We start from the raw sequence: 18,985 nt of genomic DNA on the forward strand, positions 1-18,985 counted from the left end.
ACCCATTCAAGCCAAGTTCACGCTCGTATGTATATAGTTATTGCCTACGTGTTTTACTATATTTTGAATGAATGTTATGAATGCTTAATTTAAAAAAAACTTAAATTCAATTAACGAAACATATAAAAACTAACAGCACTAGTAACTAAGCACCAGTTTAGATTTTTTGCAATTACTAAAAAACCCATTCAAGCCAAGTTCACGCTCGTATGTATATAGTTATTGCCTACGTGTTTTACTATTTTTTGAATGAATGTTATGAATGCTTAATTTAAAAAAAACTTAAATTCATTTAATGAAACATATAGTAACTAACAGCACTAGTAACTAGGCACCAGTTTAGATTTTTTTGCAATTAAAGAAATAAGAGGGATTTCATGACTAAATAATGATAGTTTTAGTAAAACGTGCGTGGGTCATGTCTTACTTAAAAACATTTTAGATGAAAAACTAACATTCTAACTGAAAACTCAAAAGTCCCTGATTTTATAAGCAACCTGGGTTAAAAGTTATGGTTAAAATTAGAAAGTGATTAGTATTCCTAAGTGATAGTATAAACAATTTTGTCTTTCTTGTTTTAATAATACAAATTTAAACAGTACTCTTTCTTTATTAACAACTAACACACGTTTCTGTGTGTTAACAAGTTAACTGTCCTGGACATGAAATTAAACTGTATCCTGATGTATGACTTGATAACCAAAAGGGTTCTTCGTTAACCAGGTCCTTAGACCAAATTTTTGAGCGCGTTTGTTTTATTTAAACTAAGGAGGACTGTTTAAATTTGTCATTATTATATATTCCAGTGAACTTGTTTTGCTAGGATCTCTATTAGCAAACAATTAATTTTAATTTTGAATAGTTCTATCTTATTTATAAAAATTTTTTATTGTGATCATTGTTTTTGCATGAAACATAGTGAAAACTCAAAAATTCTTAGTATTAAATTGATGTATATACTATCTACTTGAAAGTATAGTAATAGCCAGTAGAGATCTGATAAAATAATAACTAGTTTTAATTAAAAAAAAAAATATATAAAAACCTTTTTTATTTTATTAGTTTATTAGTATGATGTTTTCAGTTAAAAAGTACATTGCAGTTCAAATGTTTTTGCTTTGCTGGCAGTTTGCCAACTTCTGGTGTAGAACAATACCAACTTTTTTGTAAATAATAAATATAAACTTTAAAAATGAGTGTTTAAAATTTCTAATTGTTTATTTTGTGTGGAGTAGTATATTTGTTTATAGTTGTATGAAGAAAATTTTGAAACTGGTACTGATTTACAATTTGAAAATGTTTGTACTAAACCTCAAGAAAAGTTGGTACATTTTTTGTACTGTTGAGCTTAAGAGAGTATTTAGAGCTTGTTACGGTTGCATGCACAAGCCAATGAGAATCATCTGACAAAATGTTAACTCCAAACAAGCCAATGAGAATCAAGGCTCATGATGCAATGAAACATCAAAATATGACAATACAGTTTCATGTGAGTAGTTAGCCATTAAGTTTAGTGTGCAGCTGGAAGCATCAACTTATCTTGAACTTATTTGTGAATGTTTATTGTAAGTATTGTTTTGTTTTAAACTTAATATTTCAACTGGTGTTTGATTGCTTAAATGTTTGAGCCAGGTTTACAAGTTTAATAGTTAATTAAACCTTTCACAGTTTATTGCAACCAAAAGTTTTGTTTAAATTTTATTTTATTGTTTTAAGTCTTTTGATATAGATTTTAATAGCTATCAATTCTAACAGTGTTTATAATAGTAATTTATGATTTTAATTTATACTTGTATTTCTTGTTGTTCTTTAAATAATAGATTCATCACTCCAAACTGTCATGTCTGATTATATAAAGTAGCCTAGAATAGCATTAAGTATTTTATAGATAGAATCCACTGATAATTTACAAGTTAGCAGTTATAATTAGTTTATAGTTATTATGTCCAACTTAAATAATATAAATGAGAAGTTGCCTGCAACGGGTCCTGAACATAAGCCTGTTAAAAGGTCGCCCCGCCTGCAGGAAAAGTATGAACAAAAGGTCAGGTTGATAATCTACCCATAGAAAGTCAACCTGACCCAACTGAGGCTTTGGATGTTGGCCCACCAACATTCATAGCTCACAATTTGTCAACCTTTGGGTATAATCTTACAATTTTTAATTAGAGAGTTTTCAAAGCTGTCATCAGGATCCCTACTCCATCAGGCCACATTATGTTATTTATATAAATCTTTGATATTTACATTAAACCTTATTGTTTTATTAAAGTAACATTTTATTTAAGTTATCTAATAGAAGTCAGTTAATTTATTTTAATTAAGTTATTTTTGGATGTATAGCTAAGTGTAAAATTTTGAAACTTGTAAACAAATTAGTTTATATAAAGTAAAAAACATCAGTATACACTCTTTCCTATACAAAGTCAAATAATTTAAAAGTTCAAGCAAGCAAGTTAGTTGAGTATAACTTTACCTGCAGCTTAATAATTAAGTCTTTTTAGAAAAAATTGTCATTGCCTACTAAGTGTGGCCTAATGGTAGTTTTGAAAACTTTCTGAGTTGAACTTTGCAAGATCAAAGCCCAGTAGTTGACACAGATACAAAAAAGCTTAACATATAAACTATAAGTCACTTTCTATAGAAAAAAAAAAAAAAAAATAACATTTAAAATACAGTCGGTTATGAAAAAAGTTTACAATACAAGGATTATAAATTATTCTTTATTATAGAACTAGATGTCTCAAATTTTAAGAAAATATTCATTAGGTAGTTATCATATTTCTAGGTTAAACTTTTAAAGTTATTAAAGTTAAAAGATAATAAAGAAATTTAAATAGTTCTTTAGTAGAATGATTTTTATATTGCTAATAAACTTACTTTAAAAATTAAAGAAGAGGTAAATATATAGTTATGTAGTCTTATTTTACCCTCTTTTTTAACCTGTTGAACTCACCAACTTTGATTTGATATATCATAAGTTACTTAGTTTAGCACAATAAATGTTAGTGTTAAAAAAGTACTTCACATAATAGAAGACAAGTATGTGTTTAAAAAAATCAAGCACATAAGCTCTATGCATGGGTAAACATACTATTAATTAGAACAGTCATTAACAAAGTTCACTTTGTACAGAGTTAGTTTAGTAGTTTTTGTTATTGAAATTCTACATAGAAGATTCTATAATAGAAATTAATAGACTTTTTTTAAACTTAAAAATTTGAAGTTTAAAAAGTTTATCAGTTACTTACCACACAACTTTTCATAATATTTTCTTCATTAAATAATTTTAAGTATTAAAAAAATAATTTTTAAACTCTTAATTGTTTTTGATTAATTTAGTACTGTTCAAGCTGTTGTTATTTGTAGATATTTTTTATGTATTAAACAACGTATAATTATAAACTAAAGTTGTAAAGTTGCTTACGTTATCTAGATTTATCCTCTCTGTTAGTCCCCTCCATGTAGAATTAAGATTATCACTATATAATTTTTAGTCTCAAATACTATATTGGGTAAATTTTTTCATGTCTACAAATTTAACAAATTCTAGAAAATATAAGTATTTGAAAAAACTAAGCTACCACAATAAAATGGATCAAAACAGAAATATGGAAGTTGATGCTAAAGTTGCTCTAATTACAGGTTTTTCATTATTTAGTTATACTTGAATACATATATTTACACAATATCCACTTCTGGTTTAGTTTATGTACTTATTATTCAATTATTTTTAATTCTGCTTAGGCTTTGGTTTTAACTATTTTTTTGCAAGATGTTTTTATAATGACTTATGCTAACACTATAACCATTTACAGATAATTTTTTATGAAGTTTTAAAGAAAGTTTTATTCAAATAAAAAATCACTAGTTATAAAACTTTTTTTTTGTTTATAAAATATTAAATAATGTTTATGAAATTTATTTTATTTTTTTTTTTTTTTCAATATAAAAACTTAATATATATTTTATTAAATATGTTAAAAAAAAGATATACATTAAGGGCATAGGGGGGTAAACACCCTTTTTTGGTTTTTGATCTTATTTTATATAGTTTTTACTAAGCTACAAGTTGCTTTTTACAGATTTTAAAAATTCAAAATAATTTTTGAGATATAGCCGGTCAAAGTTGGAGGCAACAATAGGATCCTTATGGGAGGCGCAAACTAAAACGGCAAATAACTAGAAATCACTAAAAATCTATCTCCTCCTACGTTTTTTGAGATAACTACCTCAAATTTTCAGGAAATGTTCCTTGCAATATTTAAAAAATTCTGTCGGAACAGAATTTAAAAAAATAAAAAATAAAAATTTTATAACAAAAAGACTAAAAAAACTCTTTTTTTTGAATATTTTTTGTATAAAATTTTAATTTTTTAATTTCTGTTCAGACAGAATTTTCTAAATATATCAAGGAACATTTCCTGAAAATTTGAGGTAGTTATCTCAAAAAACGTAGGAGAAGATAGATTTTTAGTGAAATAGTCTATTTTTGTCGTTTTAGTTTGCGCCTTCCATAAGGAACCTATTGCTGCCTCTGACTTTGACCGGCTATATCTTAAAAACTATTTTGAATCTTTTAAATCTGTGAAAAGCAACTTGTAGCTTAGTAAAAACTATATAAAATAAGATCTAAAACCAAAAAAGGGTGTTTACCTCCCCTAGCCCTTAAGTTAAACTGTAAATTTGTTTTAAAGTATACTTCCTTCATTAAGAACATAAAATTGTATGTATTAAATGTTTAAATATCAGAGAATACTCAAGGTTAAAAAAGAAATTGATATTACTAATGAAAATTCACCAAAAATAAAATTTCTTATGGGAGGCGCAAACTAAAACGCCAAAAATAGACTGTTTCACTAAAAATCTATCTTCTCCTACGTTTTTTGAGATAACTACCTCAAATTTTCAGGAAATGTTCCTTGCAATGTTTAGAAAATTCTGTCGGAACAAAATTTGAAAAATTTTAAAAATAAAAATTTTATAACAAAAAAAAGACTGTTTTTTGTTTATTTTTTATATTAAACTTTAATTTTTTTAAATTCTTTCCGACAGAATTTTCTAAATATATCAATGAACACTTCCTAAAAGTTTTAGGTAGTTATCTCAAAAAACATAGGAGGAGATAGATTTTTAGTTATTTGCTGTTTTAGTTTGCGGCTCCCATGAGGATCCTATTGTTGCCTCTAACTTTGACCGGCTATATCTCAAAAATTATTTTGAATTTCTAAAATCTGTAAAAAGCATCTTGTAGCTTAGTAAAAACTATATAAAATAAGATCAAATTTCAAAAAAAGATGTTCAAATAAGTTTCAACTCTAATTTTATAAAATAATTTTCAACTTTTTTCAAATTTTTGCTACAATTTAAAGGAATAACTGGGCAAGATGGATCGTACTTGGCTGAGATGCTTGTAGAAAAGGGTTACTTGGTTCATGGAATAATTAGAAGAGCTTCAACTATGAACACCGGAAGAATTGAACATTTGTATGCTGACCAGAAAACTCACAAGCATGGAAAGATGACCCTGCACTATGGTGATCTTAGTGATAGCACATGTCTGGTGAAAATAATTCAAAAGGTTTGAGATGGTTTGGTTTATAAAACTAACATAATGTAGTTTGTTTTAGTTTTTGTAGCTTTATAAATTTATTGGACTGATAGTAATATTAGTAAAATGAGTTTAAATTATCAGTTTTGTTGTGTTTATCTTTTTGTTGTTATACAAAAAACGTTTAATTTTTCTACTATGATTATGCTTCAAAATAACTTTTTGTTAATAGTTGTTATCAAATATTTATTTGAACATGCTAGATATATTTTTATTATATTTATTTTTTTAGATTTGTTTGACTTTAAGTAATTAAAAGACTAGATTTTAATATACTAAGTTAGTAGGTTTAATATTACTGTTTAGCATCATTAAAACATACTGTAAAAGTATCTATTACTTAAGTTAAGTAGTTTTTATAGCTTGAAAACACTTAGTTATTTGTTTTTGGAGTCTAAATACATTTTTCAAAAGTTGATACCAATTTTTCTATGAATGCTTAAAGTACTAATTTATAAGTTGATTTGGTAGAATATAAAAAGTTCAACTTTTAAAATAAAATAAATTTTGAAAAAAGTCACTAAACAAAAGTATTGTGGGTAAGTTTTCTAATTTCAATTTTGATTAAAAATCTATATATTTTAATGTTTTTTACCTAAGGACCTACCTTGAACTTAATAATAAAAGTTTTTTTGCATGATTAACAAAAATTTTAAATTATTATCCAATAAAAACTATAACATTAAAAAAAGGTCTTATAATAATAGTTTTTTAAGCAAAAAATATTAAAACTACAATTCGGTTTTTATTAAAAAAAATTAGATGAAGAAAGTGTAAGTATAATGGATAAAACTTGAAAAAACAAAATAAAATTAAATAGTTTTTGCTTTTAGTTTGCTTCTTTCATAAAAACCTACTAAACTCAACTTTATATCAATAAGTTTCACCTCACAATTATTAAAAATTTTTAAAAACACTTTGATACAGCTGATAGGTTTCATTAAAATCTGCCAAAGAATACCGAATTGTAACACAGTTACCTATTAGTTTTTTACTAAAAATAATATAGATAAAACTTATTGTTTTCTTTATATAATTGTACATTAAGGTTTTAAATATTTTGTGAGTTAGTGCGTAAATGTATTCTTGCACACTTTTAAACATATGATGTACTAAGCATGATTAAAAATATGTTAGTGGGTTCATATCATATACAAAACTCAATAAAGTAGTTTTATCGACATTTAATTATGACCTTACATGTATAATGCAAAAAGTGAAAACTATACATTATTCAACTAAGCAAATTAAATTCATTAAGTTTGTTTTCAGTTTTTCCTTACTGCTGCATTTGTAATTCTTTTTTTTTTGCAATTCAAATTTTGTAAATTCGAATATGACACTAAGTTTAAAACAATAATCATTTGAAAATCATTGTCAACTATTAATATATTTCTTGGCAGATGTAATATAATAAGGGTTATCTCAAGTGTTCCGTATATAAAACTTAAACTTTTTTGTTTTATCCAACCAACTCTATGATAAGCAAAGATCTTTTAACTTTTTTAACTTAATCAAAATATATTAACAACTAACTTTAGTATCAAACTGAATTGTTAACAAAAAAAGCAAACAAAAGCACATGACAGGTTCAACCGAACGAAGTGTACAACCTGGGCGCGATGTCCCACGTGAAAGTGTCGTTCGACCAGGCGGAATACACTGCTGACGTTGACGGTGTGGGAGTGCTGAGGCTGCTTGACGCCATCATCACCTGCAACCTGCACAAAAAAGTCAGGTTCTACCAGGCTTCCACCAGCGAAATGTATGGCAAAGTTGGTTTAGAACTTTATTTATTTATGCTTGTTTTGTAAGTACATAGAAGTTTTTGTATGATAAGAGGTGTTAAAGGACTAACCATTATGACTCATTGGCTTTGTTTGTATTTCTCTAATGTTAAACAATTAGTCATCATTCAATAACTTATTATTATATTGTTATATACTTAATTTATTAGTAATAAAATAACTTACTGAATATATATATATTTTTTAATTTAAAATTATAAAACAATTTTCAAACCATGTTCATGCAACTGGTGATTACTTATACTTTTAAGTAAGCTAAAAGTTAATCTAAAATAAGTTAAAATTACTTGTTGTGACAGCTTGCATAAATAAAGAACACAAACTAATTTCAATAAAATTCATTAAAACAACGCAGGTTCAAGAAGTGCCTCAGAGCGAACTGACCCCGTTCTACCCCCGATCGCCGTACGCTTGCGCCAAAGTGTACGCCTACTGGATAGTTGTCAACTACCGGGAGGCGTACGGCATGCACGCATCCAACGGGATCCTCTTCAACCACGAGTCTCCGAGGAGGGGAAACACCTTTGTCACCCGCAAGATCACCAGGAGCGTTGCCAAGATACACCTCGGCCTTCAAGGTATTTCGATTTTTTTTATAAATTGAGGTTTTTTATGGGTTAGTTGTAAATATGCTTTTTATTTTCTTGATGATTAACTTATTTAATGTACTTTTTAATTTTGATGAGAAAAAAAAAAGTTTTTGTTTTCTAACTTTTAAACAATGCTTTAAAATAACTTATTTAGCGTTGAATGTGTTTACAGAGTACGTCACACTGGGAAACTTGGATTCAAAGCGTGATTGGGGACACGCGAAAGATTACGTGGAAGGAATGTGGATGATGATGCAACAGGATGAGTTTGTTACTAAATATTTTTTAAAATTTAATCCTAAAAAAATTGAAATCATCCTAATGTTATACTGATTGCTTTTTTAAGCAAGTTTACTTTAAGTTTATGTTGATAGAGACTTCTATTCGGTTTTTAACGCTTAGTTATGACATACTATTTAGCTAAACTAATGTGAAAATTAATTATTTAAAGATGTATTTTAAATTTTAATAGTGTAATAAAGTTAGTCAAAATATCTATATCCTATTTAAAAAAGATGCAGAAAGCATTGAAACTAAGTAAACGAATTGAAAATTGGTTGTTTTTTATATTATAAATATATCCTATTTATTTATTTTTTGAGACTCCGTAGATCTGTTCTTAAATTTATTTGAGAGCATTGACACGCCTTTAGTCGGAATAAAGTTTTGACACAAAAACATCTGTGGTATATCGTATTTGTGTATTTTAAGAAGTCTAAACTTGTATTGAAAAAATATAAGGCTTGGTAAAAAATTTGTAGTAAACTAGATTTTAAAATATAGCCATGAATTTTATCTTATTTTGATTTCAATGTTGTTGTTTAAATTATTTTTTACACAGATTAAATTATAAAAAGCAATGCAAAACATAAAGTATTAAAAATTTTGTATAACGTAATAAAATACTTTTACATGATACAGCTAGTGAGCAAAAAAAAATTATTAGTTTGTAGAGATTTGGGAGGAGCTTTTTATTTCAAAAGTTCTACGGTAGTAAAAAATACTTTTGAGTGAATTAAACATTTTATTAAGATAAAAATCTTACTATAATTATTTTTTGGATGGCCATGCTTTGAGTTTTTTTTGGTCTTTTGTTTATATAATTTAGCTAATGCTAAACCAGAACTAAAGTAAACCTGTTGTAAACATTTTGATAATAGTATTTTTAATTTTTTTTTATTGAAGAACCAAGACATTTCAATAACAACTTACAATTAGTTTTTTACAACAATCTAAGTAAAACTGTTTAGTTTTTGTACCCAACTCAAAATTTTCTACGTTTTATTTCTACGTTTTGTTTTGTAACCTACGCATTACTCAATTCAAAAACGTTGACTAATTTCACTGATTTCAACGTTGACTAAAACGTTTGTTATTAGGTAACTGAAATAACCTTAAGTCTTCTAGGCTCCGCTTATGCTTATAGAATTTATTAGACACGCTAGTTCAGGGTTGCCAAAAAATCTGGAACCCTGGAATTTAACAATTTAGGTTAAAAAAAACTTGAAACACCCGGAATTCTAAACAACTTTTACACGTTAAGTAGTAAAATTTAGATTTGACACAAAAAATCTATTATGTAAATAAAAAAATTTGTAGTCATCAAAAGTTTTTTTATTAAAAAACATATTACAGAAGCTTAAAGATATCTTTTCAATGTTATTATACTATTTAATACATTTTTTTTACCTTAAACTTAATTTTAAACTGAAAATAGACCCTAAAGTGTGTAATTTTAAAAACCTTGTAGAAATTTTAAAGCCTGGAAAAACTTGCCAAAAACAATTGGCAACCCTCCTAGTTGCAGGCAACTATCTAAACCAGGGGTGCTCGCACCCCTTGGGGGTGCGAGGCAACATTCCAGGGGGTGCGAGATGGTTTTTATTTTTTGTATGACTAATAAGGAGATTTTCACTCTCTGATAAAGTTTATAAAGTTAAAAAGTACATTTTGTTATAAAAGTAGTTGGCGCTAATTTTCTGAATAAATTAATTTTATTAATACGGAAAAGAAGCTTCTAAAAAGCTTGAGTTAGTGCCGCTATCTAATAATATTATTCAAAGTCGAATTAAAGATTTAAGTTCGGATGTTTTGGATCAAGTCATTGCTGAAATCAAAGCTAGTTCTTTAAAAATCTCTCTCCAGTTGGACGAATCAACCGATGTTGAAAATTGCAGTCAATTGATTGTACTACTGAGATATGTGCATGATGGTTCGATAAAAGAAGATTTCTTATTTTGTGAAGATCTGAAAAGAACTACAAAAGCAAAAGACATCTTTCGATGTGTCAAGAATTTTTTGCAAAACATGACTTAGACATGCAAGTTATGTTCTGTATGTACTGACGGTGCCCCTGCTATGTTGGGAAATAAATCTGGTTTTTTGCTTTGTTAAAACAGGATATTCCGCACTTGCAGAGTACTCACTGTTTTCTTCATCGACATGCCTTGGCATCAAAAACATTGCCCTCGAAATTTAAAAATGTCCTTGATATTTGTGTGAGGACAATCAACTGGATTAGAGGTCGTGCTCTTAATCACCGTCTTTTTAAGTCCTTGTGTCAAGATTATGGTAGTGAACATTCAGTTTTACTTTTCCATACGGAGGTCCGCTAGCTATCACGTGGAAGAGCTTTAACGCGCTTTTTTGAATTGAGGAAAGAAGTAAAAGCTTTTCTTAAGGAACGTGACTATGACCATTTCAAAGAAATGGAGTCAAAAGAGTTTATTCAAATACTAGCTTACTTAAGTGACATTTTCAGCCGCTTGAATGACATGAGTGTTTCCATGCAAGGGAGAAATATAAATATTTTAAAATGTCGTGAAATAATAAATGTTTTAAAAAAAAAGTTAAATCTCTGGTGTCGACGAGTTGAAAGAGGAAATTTATCAAACTTTCCATTACTCGACGAAGTGACTGATGAAGATGAGTGTTTCGTTCCAAGTGTGCGTCAAGAAATTATGAACCATTTGGAAATACTATCCAAGTCTTTTGACGGATATTTTAAAATAGGAGAACTGGAAATTTCTGAAGAATGGATAAAAAATCCATATTCTTTTAATTTGAATCTCATGTCCGGTGATGAATCGTTTAAAGATGAACTTATTGAATTATGCATGAACCGTTTTATCAAAATGCAGTTTGAAAGCAAAACTCTTGAGCAATATTGGTGTTGTTCAATGAATATGTTTCCAAAACTTAGTGAAAAAGCACCATTTTGACCAAAAATAACATATAGACTTATATTATAGTAAATTTCATAATCTTTCAGATGATTTTTTTAGATTTTAAAAATATTAAGTAACTTTTTTTTTATGACCGGTTATATAAAGGGTTGTCTTTATAAAGGGTATATAAAGGGTAACTTTAAAGCCGTTTTTCTCGAGTTTTTAAAAACGGGCTTTAAAATCTATCTTCTCCTTCATTTTTCAAGCAATTTTCTTCAAATTTTCAGGAAATGTTCCTTACATTATGAGAAAAAAACGTTATTTGTGAATTTTAATAATTTTAAAAAATAAAAATTTTATGACAAAAATAAAAAAAAAAGTTACTTTTTATCAAAAAAAAATTTTTTTTTTCAAAAAAAAGGTTTTTTTACTTGAAATTTTTTAAAGTCACAAATAATGTTTTTTTGTTATTGTATAAAGAATAGACTGTGAAAGTTTGAAGAAGATTGCTTAAAAAATGAAGGAGGAGATAGATTTTGAATGCATTAGTCTTTTTTCGCCGTTTTAGTTTTTCCTTCCCCATAAGGAACCTGTTATGCGGCCCGACTTTGGCCGGTCATATCTCAAAAACTAATTCGAATTTTTAAAAACGGTAAAAATCAACTTGAAGCTTAGTAAAAACTCTATAAAATAAGATCAACTTGTAAAAAACATGGCCTACCCCCCCTATGGCCTTAACTGAAAAGAGTAGAAGTTTAGATTCAAACAAAATTAAGAACTGAAACAATATTATTCAAGTTTTAAAATACTACCACTAACTACTTGTTAGAGTTTTTGAAAAGTAGGTAGGGCTTCAATATTTTTTTAAATTTTAACTGAACTTTAGTAAGCCTGTCTTTTGTTAATGCTGATGTTTTAAAGAGGGTAAATAAATTAAAGCATAATTTAGTGTAATTTTACGATTATAAAAATTGAACATAGCTCAAAATATTCTACCAATAAACTTTAAAGTAAAACAGTTTACATATGAAAATGTATAAAATGGTATTATATTAAAAACTAAGAAGTTGTTCTTATTCAGATACAATAACTATTTGCCCATTTTTTAGTTTATTTAAAAATATATGTGATACAGCTTAATTTAACATCAAAAAGTTAAATGAAGTCATTTTATAATAGTTTTTCACATACGCTTTATTACTTTCTCTCAAAAAGAATACAATACAAATTATTTCTTATTCTTTTAAAGTTAAAACTATTGTGTTGAACAGGCCATCTGATTACGTGCTGGCGACAAATGAAACGCACAGTGTTAGAGAATTTGTCGAAAAAGCTTTCGCTCACATCAACGTCACAATTAGGTGGGAAGGCAAAGGCGTCGACGAAGTTTGTTGTGTTAAAATATATTTATATTTTATAACACATATGTATATACTTGAGAAAGTTTAGAAAGTATCCGTTGTGTTCTAAAAAGATATACAGCACTTTAAATGCACATAAACATAACAGTATTTTTCTATTCTAGCTTCATTAGAAAGCTGTTTGTTCAATTTAAAAAGTTATTTTTTTACGAATCATAATAAACTAATTGTTATTCAACAAATACTGTATTAAACTGAAAAATATATTTATTTTTTTTTTTCAATTTGCTATGTCTTATATATTCTTTATGTATATAAAGGGTTGATAAAAAATCTTTAAACCTGGAAAAACCTGGAATTTGACATTTTAGGCTAAAAACCTGGAATTTTAAACAATTTTAACATGTTAATTAGTAAAGTTTTGATTTGAATCAAAAAATCTATCATATAAATAAAAAATTTTTGTCATCATCAAAAATTGTTTTAATTAAAAACAAATTTCAAGTAGCTTTAGAGTATCTTTTGAATGTTTTTATACTATTTAACACAGTTTCTTACCTTAAACTTCACTTCAAACTAAAAATAGATCCAAAAATGTGTACTTTTAAAAACGTGGAACAATTTTTTAAAACCTAGAGAAAATTTTGCCAAAAATTTTTGGTCAATCCTGTATAAAGTTATTGTAGTCATTTAAACAATTAAGACTTTTTTAAACTCAATTAAGTTGGTCTAATAAAAACAGATATTAGTTTATTCTTATACTTAAAGTTGAATTATTTATATTCAAAATATCTATATAGTTTTTGAAATTTTATTCTATACACCAAATATATATATGTGTTTTTTCTTTCTAAATTTTGATGTAGGCACTAGTTAATATTGCTGTGAAATATAAAACTAAATTAACTTAATTCTCAAATATTTATGAGCAAATTACAATGTCAGCTTTTTTTGCAAAAGTTTTTGAAATTTATTATCAACCAAAAAAATTTCAGTTTATGATATTAAAAAGTAAATATTTTTCAATAAGCAAAATTAAAATAAATTGTGTACACAAAAAATTCTTTTTAAGTTAATTTGTATAGATATAAAAATCACATTTTGTTAAACTAATTTTAGCCAAAACTTCTAGTTTTATTTAATTCAAAGCATACATTGTTAATTGCTGGTAATTAAAAGTAAGTAATTAGATAAATGGAAGATTTTGAGAAATTAAACCGAAAGTTAAGAAAACAGTGAAAACAAAATTATCTATAATTAAATACCTAGAACCATATTAATTTATTACGATGTGATTTTTTTAATCTACAAAATTTAATTTAGTAATTGCTTTTATTTATATTGTTTGATTTTTTTAACTTGCTCAAATTTAATTTTAACTTATTTGAAGTACTTGGCTGTTTTATTAATCAGCAGTATAATTTTATAGATTTAACTTTACTTTCTTAAACCAAATTAACTTCAATTTAAATAAGTCTAGAGTAAACACATATGATAATTAGTTAGCTAAGTATAAGTAATTTAAATTGATGTAAAGACAGCTACCCTGTATGTTGTATGAATTTAAATGTTGTTAAATGAAATAAACATAGCGATAAATAGATTTTAAATAGTAACAAACAACTATTTTTTTAGTTTGCAAAGCAACTAAAGCCTCTTTACTTGGTTTAATATTTAAACTTGGAATTTTTGGTTATTTTCAACACTTCATTGGTCCTCTAATCTCATTAGTTCTGTTATAGATTTCTAAACTTTGTTGTATAAATACTTGTCCTGCATTTATGTTTTTGATTTTTCAGTATTAATGATCTGTAAAATTTACTGTTTAGCGTATTTTTCAGACTATTTTCATAAAATAGTTCAGCATCATTAGATTTTTTCAACTTTTGTTGCTTTTATCAATATGGGTAATCTGTATGCTATGTTTAACTATGTAAGTAAATGTGATTAATAAATTTTTATAAGAAATCATGCATTCATGACGAAAAAACTTTCATAGTTAGTTTTTCACGCGCAATATGTAGCTTACGTGTCCGTATTAAGAAAATGAATTTTCTTTTTAAACAATACTTTTTTATTTCTATTCATACATTTAAAACATTTATAAAAAGGCTTGAAAAATAAAAATAAATATCTCTAAGAAAAGCTCAAGTCGATAGCTATTCAATTTCATATGATTTTATTTCTGTAGCAAGTATTTTAATCCAGAGTTCGTCAACCGTTAAAAAAATTGCCTACGTATTTTATTTTATTTAAGTTTCTTTTGTTACGACAAAGAATAAGATTTTAGGCGTGGCTTTATACGCGTGAACACTTATTCTATATGTGTATCTAAAGGAACAATATCTATTCAAAATGTATCTTTTTTTCTATGCAAAAACAAAAGAGTACGTTACACAGGGCTACCAAAAAACTTGGCAACCTGGAAAAACCTGGAATTTTAAACAATTTTTACATGTTAAGTAGAAAAGCTTTGATTTGACTCAAAAAATCTACCGTATAAATAAATTTTTTTATCACCATGAAAACTTGTTTTTAATAAACAACACATTTGAAGTAGCTTTACAGTTTCTTTTCAATTTTTTTATTCTATTTAACACCGTTTTTTTAGTTGTTTGTTCAAAATTGGATTATGACGTTTAATTAAAATCGCTTCGCTAATCATGGTCTCAAATTTGTTTCTGCATTCTTTTAAAGTATCAAACTTTTTATCAGTTATTCTTACATCTTTACAAATGTTACAATTACTAATGTGGTCAGATACAGCTATTTTACCTTTTAGATGTTCTTTGACTCTTTCTATCAGTGGTCTTGAATACTCTTTAAACTTAACTTAAAACTAAAGTAGACCCAAAATTGTGTACTTTTAAAATCTGGAGATTAAAATTTAAAACATTCGGCAACCCTGGTTACCTAAAAATGAGAATTATCGTTTTGAAAATACAGAAGGGGATGTTGAAACTTTTAAATACCAATTTAGAGAGATACACATTGTAGATTTATAGTTTATTAAATAATTTTGACACTGTTTCGACTTTTCATTAGTCATTTTCAAATAAAAGCTGTGCAAATTAACTAAAAATTAGTGTTAAAACAACTAAATGTACAATAAAACTTAAATAATTAGATATATATCTATCAGTTATATAAAATAATTAAAAATTACATTACAATTACCGTTTACATAAGTTTTTATAAACTATTAAAAGGAAAATATACATAACTAGTCAAAAATTCTTAGTGTGTGGGTTATACCTGGTTTAGTTATAATTATCGTTTTTCTTTTGTTTTGTTTTACTTTATTTCCGATTTGATTCATGCTTGTTTCCTTCTAGTTAGAACTAGAAAATGACCAAAAAATTTTAAACGTGTATAGAGCAATTTTATTTTACAAATTTCCTTAAACTTTAAAATGTTTCTTTTAGACTTCTTTAAAACAAACAAGCAGTAACTGATTATATCTTTTATCAATACTTATTATTTTTTTAATTTTTGATTTAAACTTTTTCTTAAGGTTGGTTTAAAATATATTGAAGTTTTAACTTTTTAAAGTATTTTATTCGAAGTAATTTTCTTTTTTTGGAAATATAATAATTAAATACTTCTATAAGACAATGTTTTCACTTTATTCAGACTTCTTCAAACCTGAATCATTTTGATTTGATAATTTTATCATATAGGTTTTTCATATCTTGTTGTACATGTATTTAACAAGTATTTTTTTTTTTTTTAACACGTATTATTTTAAAACTTTGTACATAAAATATGAAAGATTATAATCAAATTTTCAACTAGTTCAAAAACTAAAAATATTAAGATAAACAAAAAATATAAGCATTCAGATAAAGTTATTCAATCAACAAGCACTCCAAACTAATAAATACTAAACAAGCAACATTTTTTGAACATTTTAATAACCGAATAAAAAACATGAACACTTGTTTACGTTTATGAATAATTATTTAAAATAAAACTAACTGTTTTTGAATGTTGCTGACAGCTGCTTAGAATTTTTTTCATATCAAATAATGTTTATTACAAAAAAAAAATATATAAGTTTTTTTAGAATAACTAACTGAATCTTTATATACTGTTTATAAGTATGAACAGTTTAACGAAAAAGTGTGTAATACTTTTATTTATGTAAACAAGTTTGAAAGTAAAGTTTTAACTGAGAAATTGTAAAAGTTTTTAAGCACATAACTTTTAACTTAGTTTATGTTTATTAATTTGTAGTTTACTTTCATATAAATTTTATTCTCAGGTCGGTTACGACGCTGAAAGCGGATTGCGCCGAATCGTAATCAGCGAGAAGTTCTACCGACCCACCGAAGTGGATCTGTTGCTAGGCGATAGCTCGAAAGCGCACAAGTCACTCGGGTGGAAAGCAAAGGTGAAGTTTGACCAGCTGGTCAGGGAAATGGTGGATTCCGACATCAAACTGATGCGAAGCAACCCCAAAGCTTGAATTCTTCAATTTTATTCAACATATAACGTTTTTTTTTTGTACGTAGCAATACTAGTACGTTCCATAATACAGTGTAAATTTTCTTCAACTTTTTTTTATCTTCAAAAGTTATAATTACCATACTTCTTCAACAGAAAATATTCTATAGCTGTGTTTTTTGTTGAAATATTGCAGAAAGTTAAATTCTATGTCATTTTATTTATATACGTTGTACTGTGAATTTTTATAGAGAGATTTGTCTTTGAAGCTGCGTTTTTTTCGGAAAGCCTTTTGTTTGTATATTGTTGTTTTTGTTCTATGCATGCAAATTTTAAGCAACGGAGAAGCTACTCGGTTTTCAAACTTTATAGTACATTACGAGCACTATTTTTTATATTACATATTTGCACTAATAGTTTAACAAAACCACTTTTTAACTTATTAATTTATCAAACTAATATTTTTCTTTAAATAGACTTTTAACTTCTTTATATATCAGTATCGTTTTATTAATAAACCAATCAGTTTTTAAAAAAGTGATGTTTTGTTTTGTTCATTATTCGATTCAAATTATCACTACTATTTGTATCAATTATACTATATAATGTTTTGTAATATTTATACTATTTTATAATAATTATAAAATAGTATGACTTTTACAGTAAAAAGTTCATAAGGTATATTTGTTACTATAATGTGAATCACTTAGCTAGAAAATTCTAAAAATTTCAGGCTAGTTTAAATTGTTTTTACCAAAGTCCGGTTATTTTGACTTATTTTTTGTAAATATCAGACTTGTGTTGCTTTTCAAAATAAGGTTGTTATACTTTAGATAAATCAAAGTTCATCACTCAATATTACAAAAATATAATGTTTTGTGGGTTTGAAGCCAAATTTTACGTCAAAGTTTCTACTCTGTATCTACTTAAATATTTTTTTTTAAATTCTCAAAACCGTTCAACTCAAATAACAGGAGTTGCTAAAAGCTGCTGGACAAATATTGACAAGCATGTTTACTCACTATTCATGAAAGAAAAGCTTATCTTTTATTGAGTGATTTAAATTTGATACACTTTTTCAAAGTTAAGTATTTTGTTATCTTTGAAGCATATTCTTATACTGTCAGTTGTGCATTAAGTAACTAATTTTTACGAAAGATTTAATAGCAGGGGAGGCATAAATATTCATTTTAGACTATAATTTTTGTTTTGTGAAAATTGATTGTTTGCAATATACAAAACGCTCATAAAACTAAATTTTTTAAATGAATATTTATAAACTCAATAAAAAAATAAACATTGAAAATCGCTACAAAACATAGTCTACTTATAAATTTAAATATAAACTTAGTGAGTGAGCCGTTCAAAAAACTATTTATTTAATTAAATTAATAAATGTTTGGCTTAAGCAGTTACTCTTTTAGATTGCACTGAAATATGCTTAGAAATTACTTAGTTAAACAGACTTTGGTAAGTAATTAAATTATATATCAATTGCACGAAATTTTTTACGCAATTTTTTTAGTTTATTATAGCAAGCCATAACAATACTGCTGAATTTTATACTTAATAATTTGTTCAGTTCAATTTTTAGTGAATATTTGTATAAACTTTTTGGTCTAATATTTTTTTGTTTGAATTTATATAAGCAAGATTTAAACGAAAGTATTAGTATACGAATAACTATTTAAACTTAATTTCCATAAAAGTTCCAATTTTTAAATTTAGTATCAATTATCAACACTATATAAATTTCAATTTAATACTTTTTATAACAAATTTTGTTCAACTGTTTTTTTTTTGTCTTGGCTAATTTAAACAAAAAATTGGCATTCAAAAGCAATACATCAGGGGTTGGCAACAACATGCTCGCGGGCCACCTGCGGCCGGCGAGCATGTTAATCTGACAAACTGAAAACTAAATTTTAAGTTGATTGAAGTTAAAGTTCTGTCTTTTGACTTATTCCATTTCAACTCCTTAATAATAAGTGTTCTACTAAGA

General features: G+C 26.3%; 1 protein-coding gene across 1 annotated transcript; it reads left to right on the forward strand.

Moving 5' to 3' along the window:
- Positions 1 to 3,557: 3,557 nt before the first annotated feature.
- LOC145837136 (GDP-mannose 4,6 dehydratase-like) lies at positions 3,558 to 17,497 on the forward strand. Its single transcript, XM_082944903.1, has 7 exons — positions 3,558 to 3,645; positions 5,373 to 5,581; positions 7,201 to 7,386; positions 7,775 to 7,997; positions 8,182 to 8,275; positions 12,448 to 12,562; positions 16,802 to 17,497. The coding sequence occupies exons 1-7, from the start codon at positions 3,594 to 3,596 to the stop codon at positions 17,003 to 17,005; spliced, it is 1,083 nt and encodes a 360-aa protein (XP_082801029.1). The 5' UTR covers positions 3,558 to 3,593; the 3' UTR covers positions 17,006 to 17,497.
- The last annotated feature ends 1,488 nt before the right edge of the window (positions 17,498 to 18,985 follow it).

This window comes from Thalia democratica, chromosome 5, assembly GCF_965202585.1.
Source record: "Thalia democratica chromosome 5, ktThaDemo2.hap1.1, whole genome shotgun sequence".
In the NCBI taxonomy this organism is placed as follows: Eukaryota; Metazoa; Chordata; class Thaliacea; order Salpida; family Salpidae; genus Thalia; species Thalia democratica.

Excerpts from the sequence above, each read along its gene's own strand:
- LOC145837136 (XM_082944903.1), top strand. The coding sequence starts at position 3,594 with ATGGATCAAAACAGAAATATGGAAGTTGATGCTAAAGTTGCTCTAATT. Across the intron at positions 7,387-7,774 it reads CCAGCGAAATGTATGGCAAA|GTTCAAGAAGTGCCTCAGAG; the intron begins GTTGGTTTAGAA and ends AAAACAACGCAG. Across the intron at positions 12,563-16,801 it reads AAGGCAAAGGCGTCGACGAA|GTCGGTTACGACGCTGAAAG; the intron begins GTTTGTTGTGTT and ends TTTTATTCTCAG.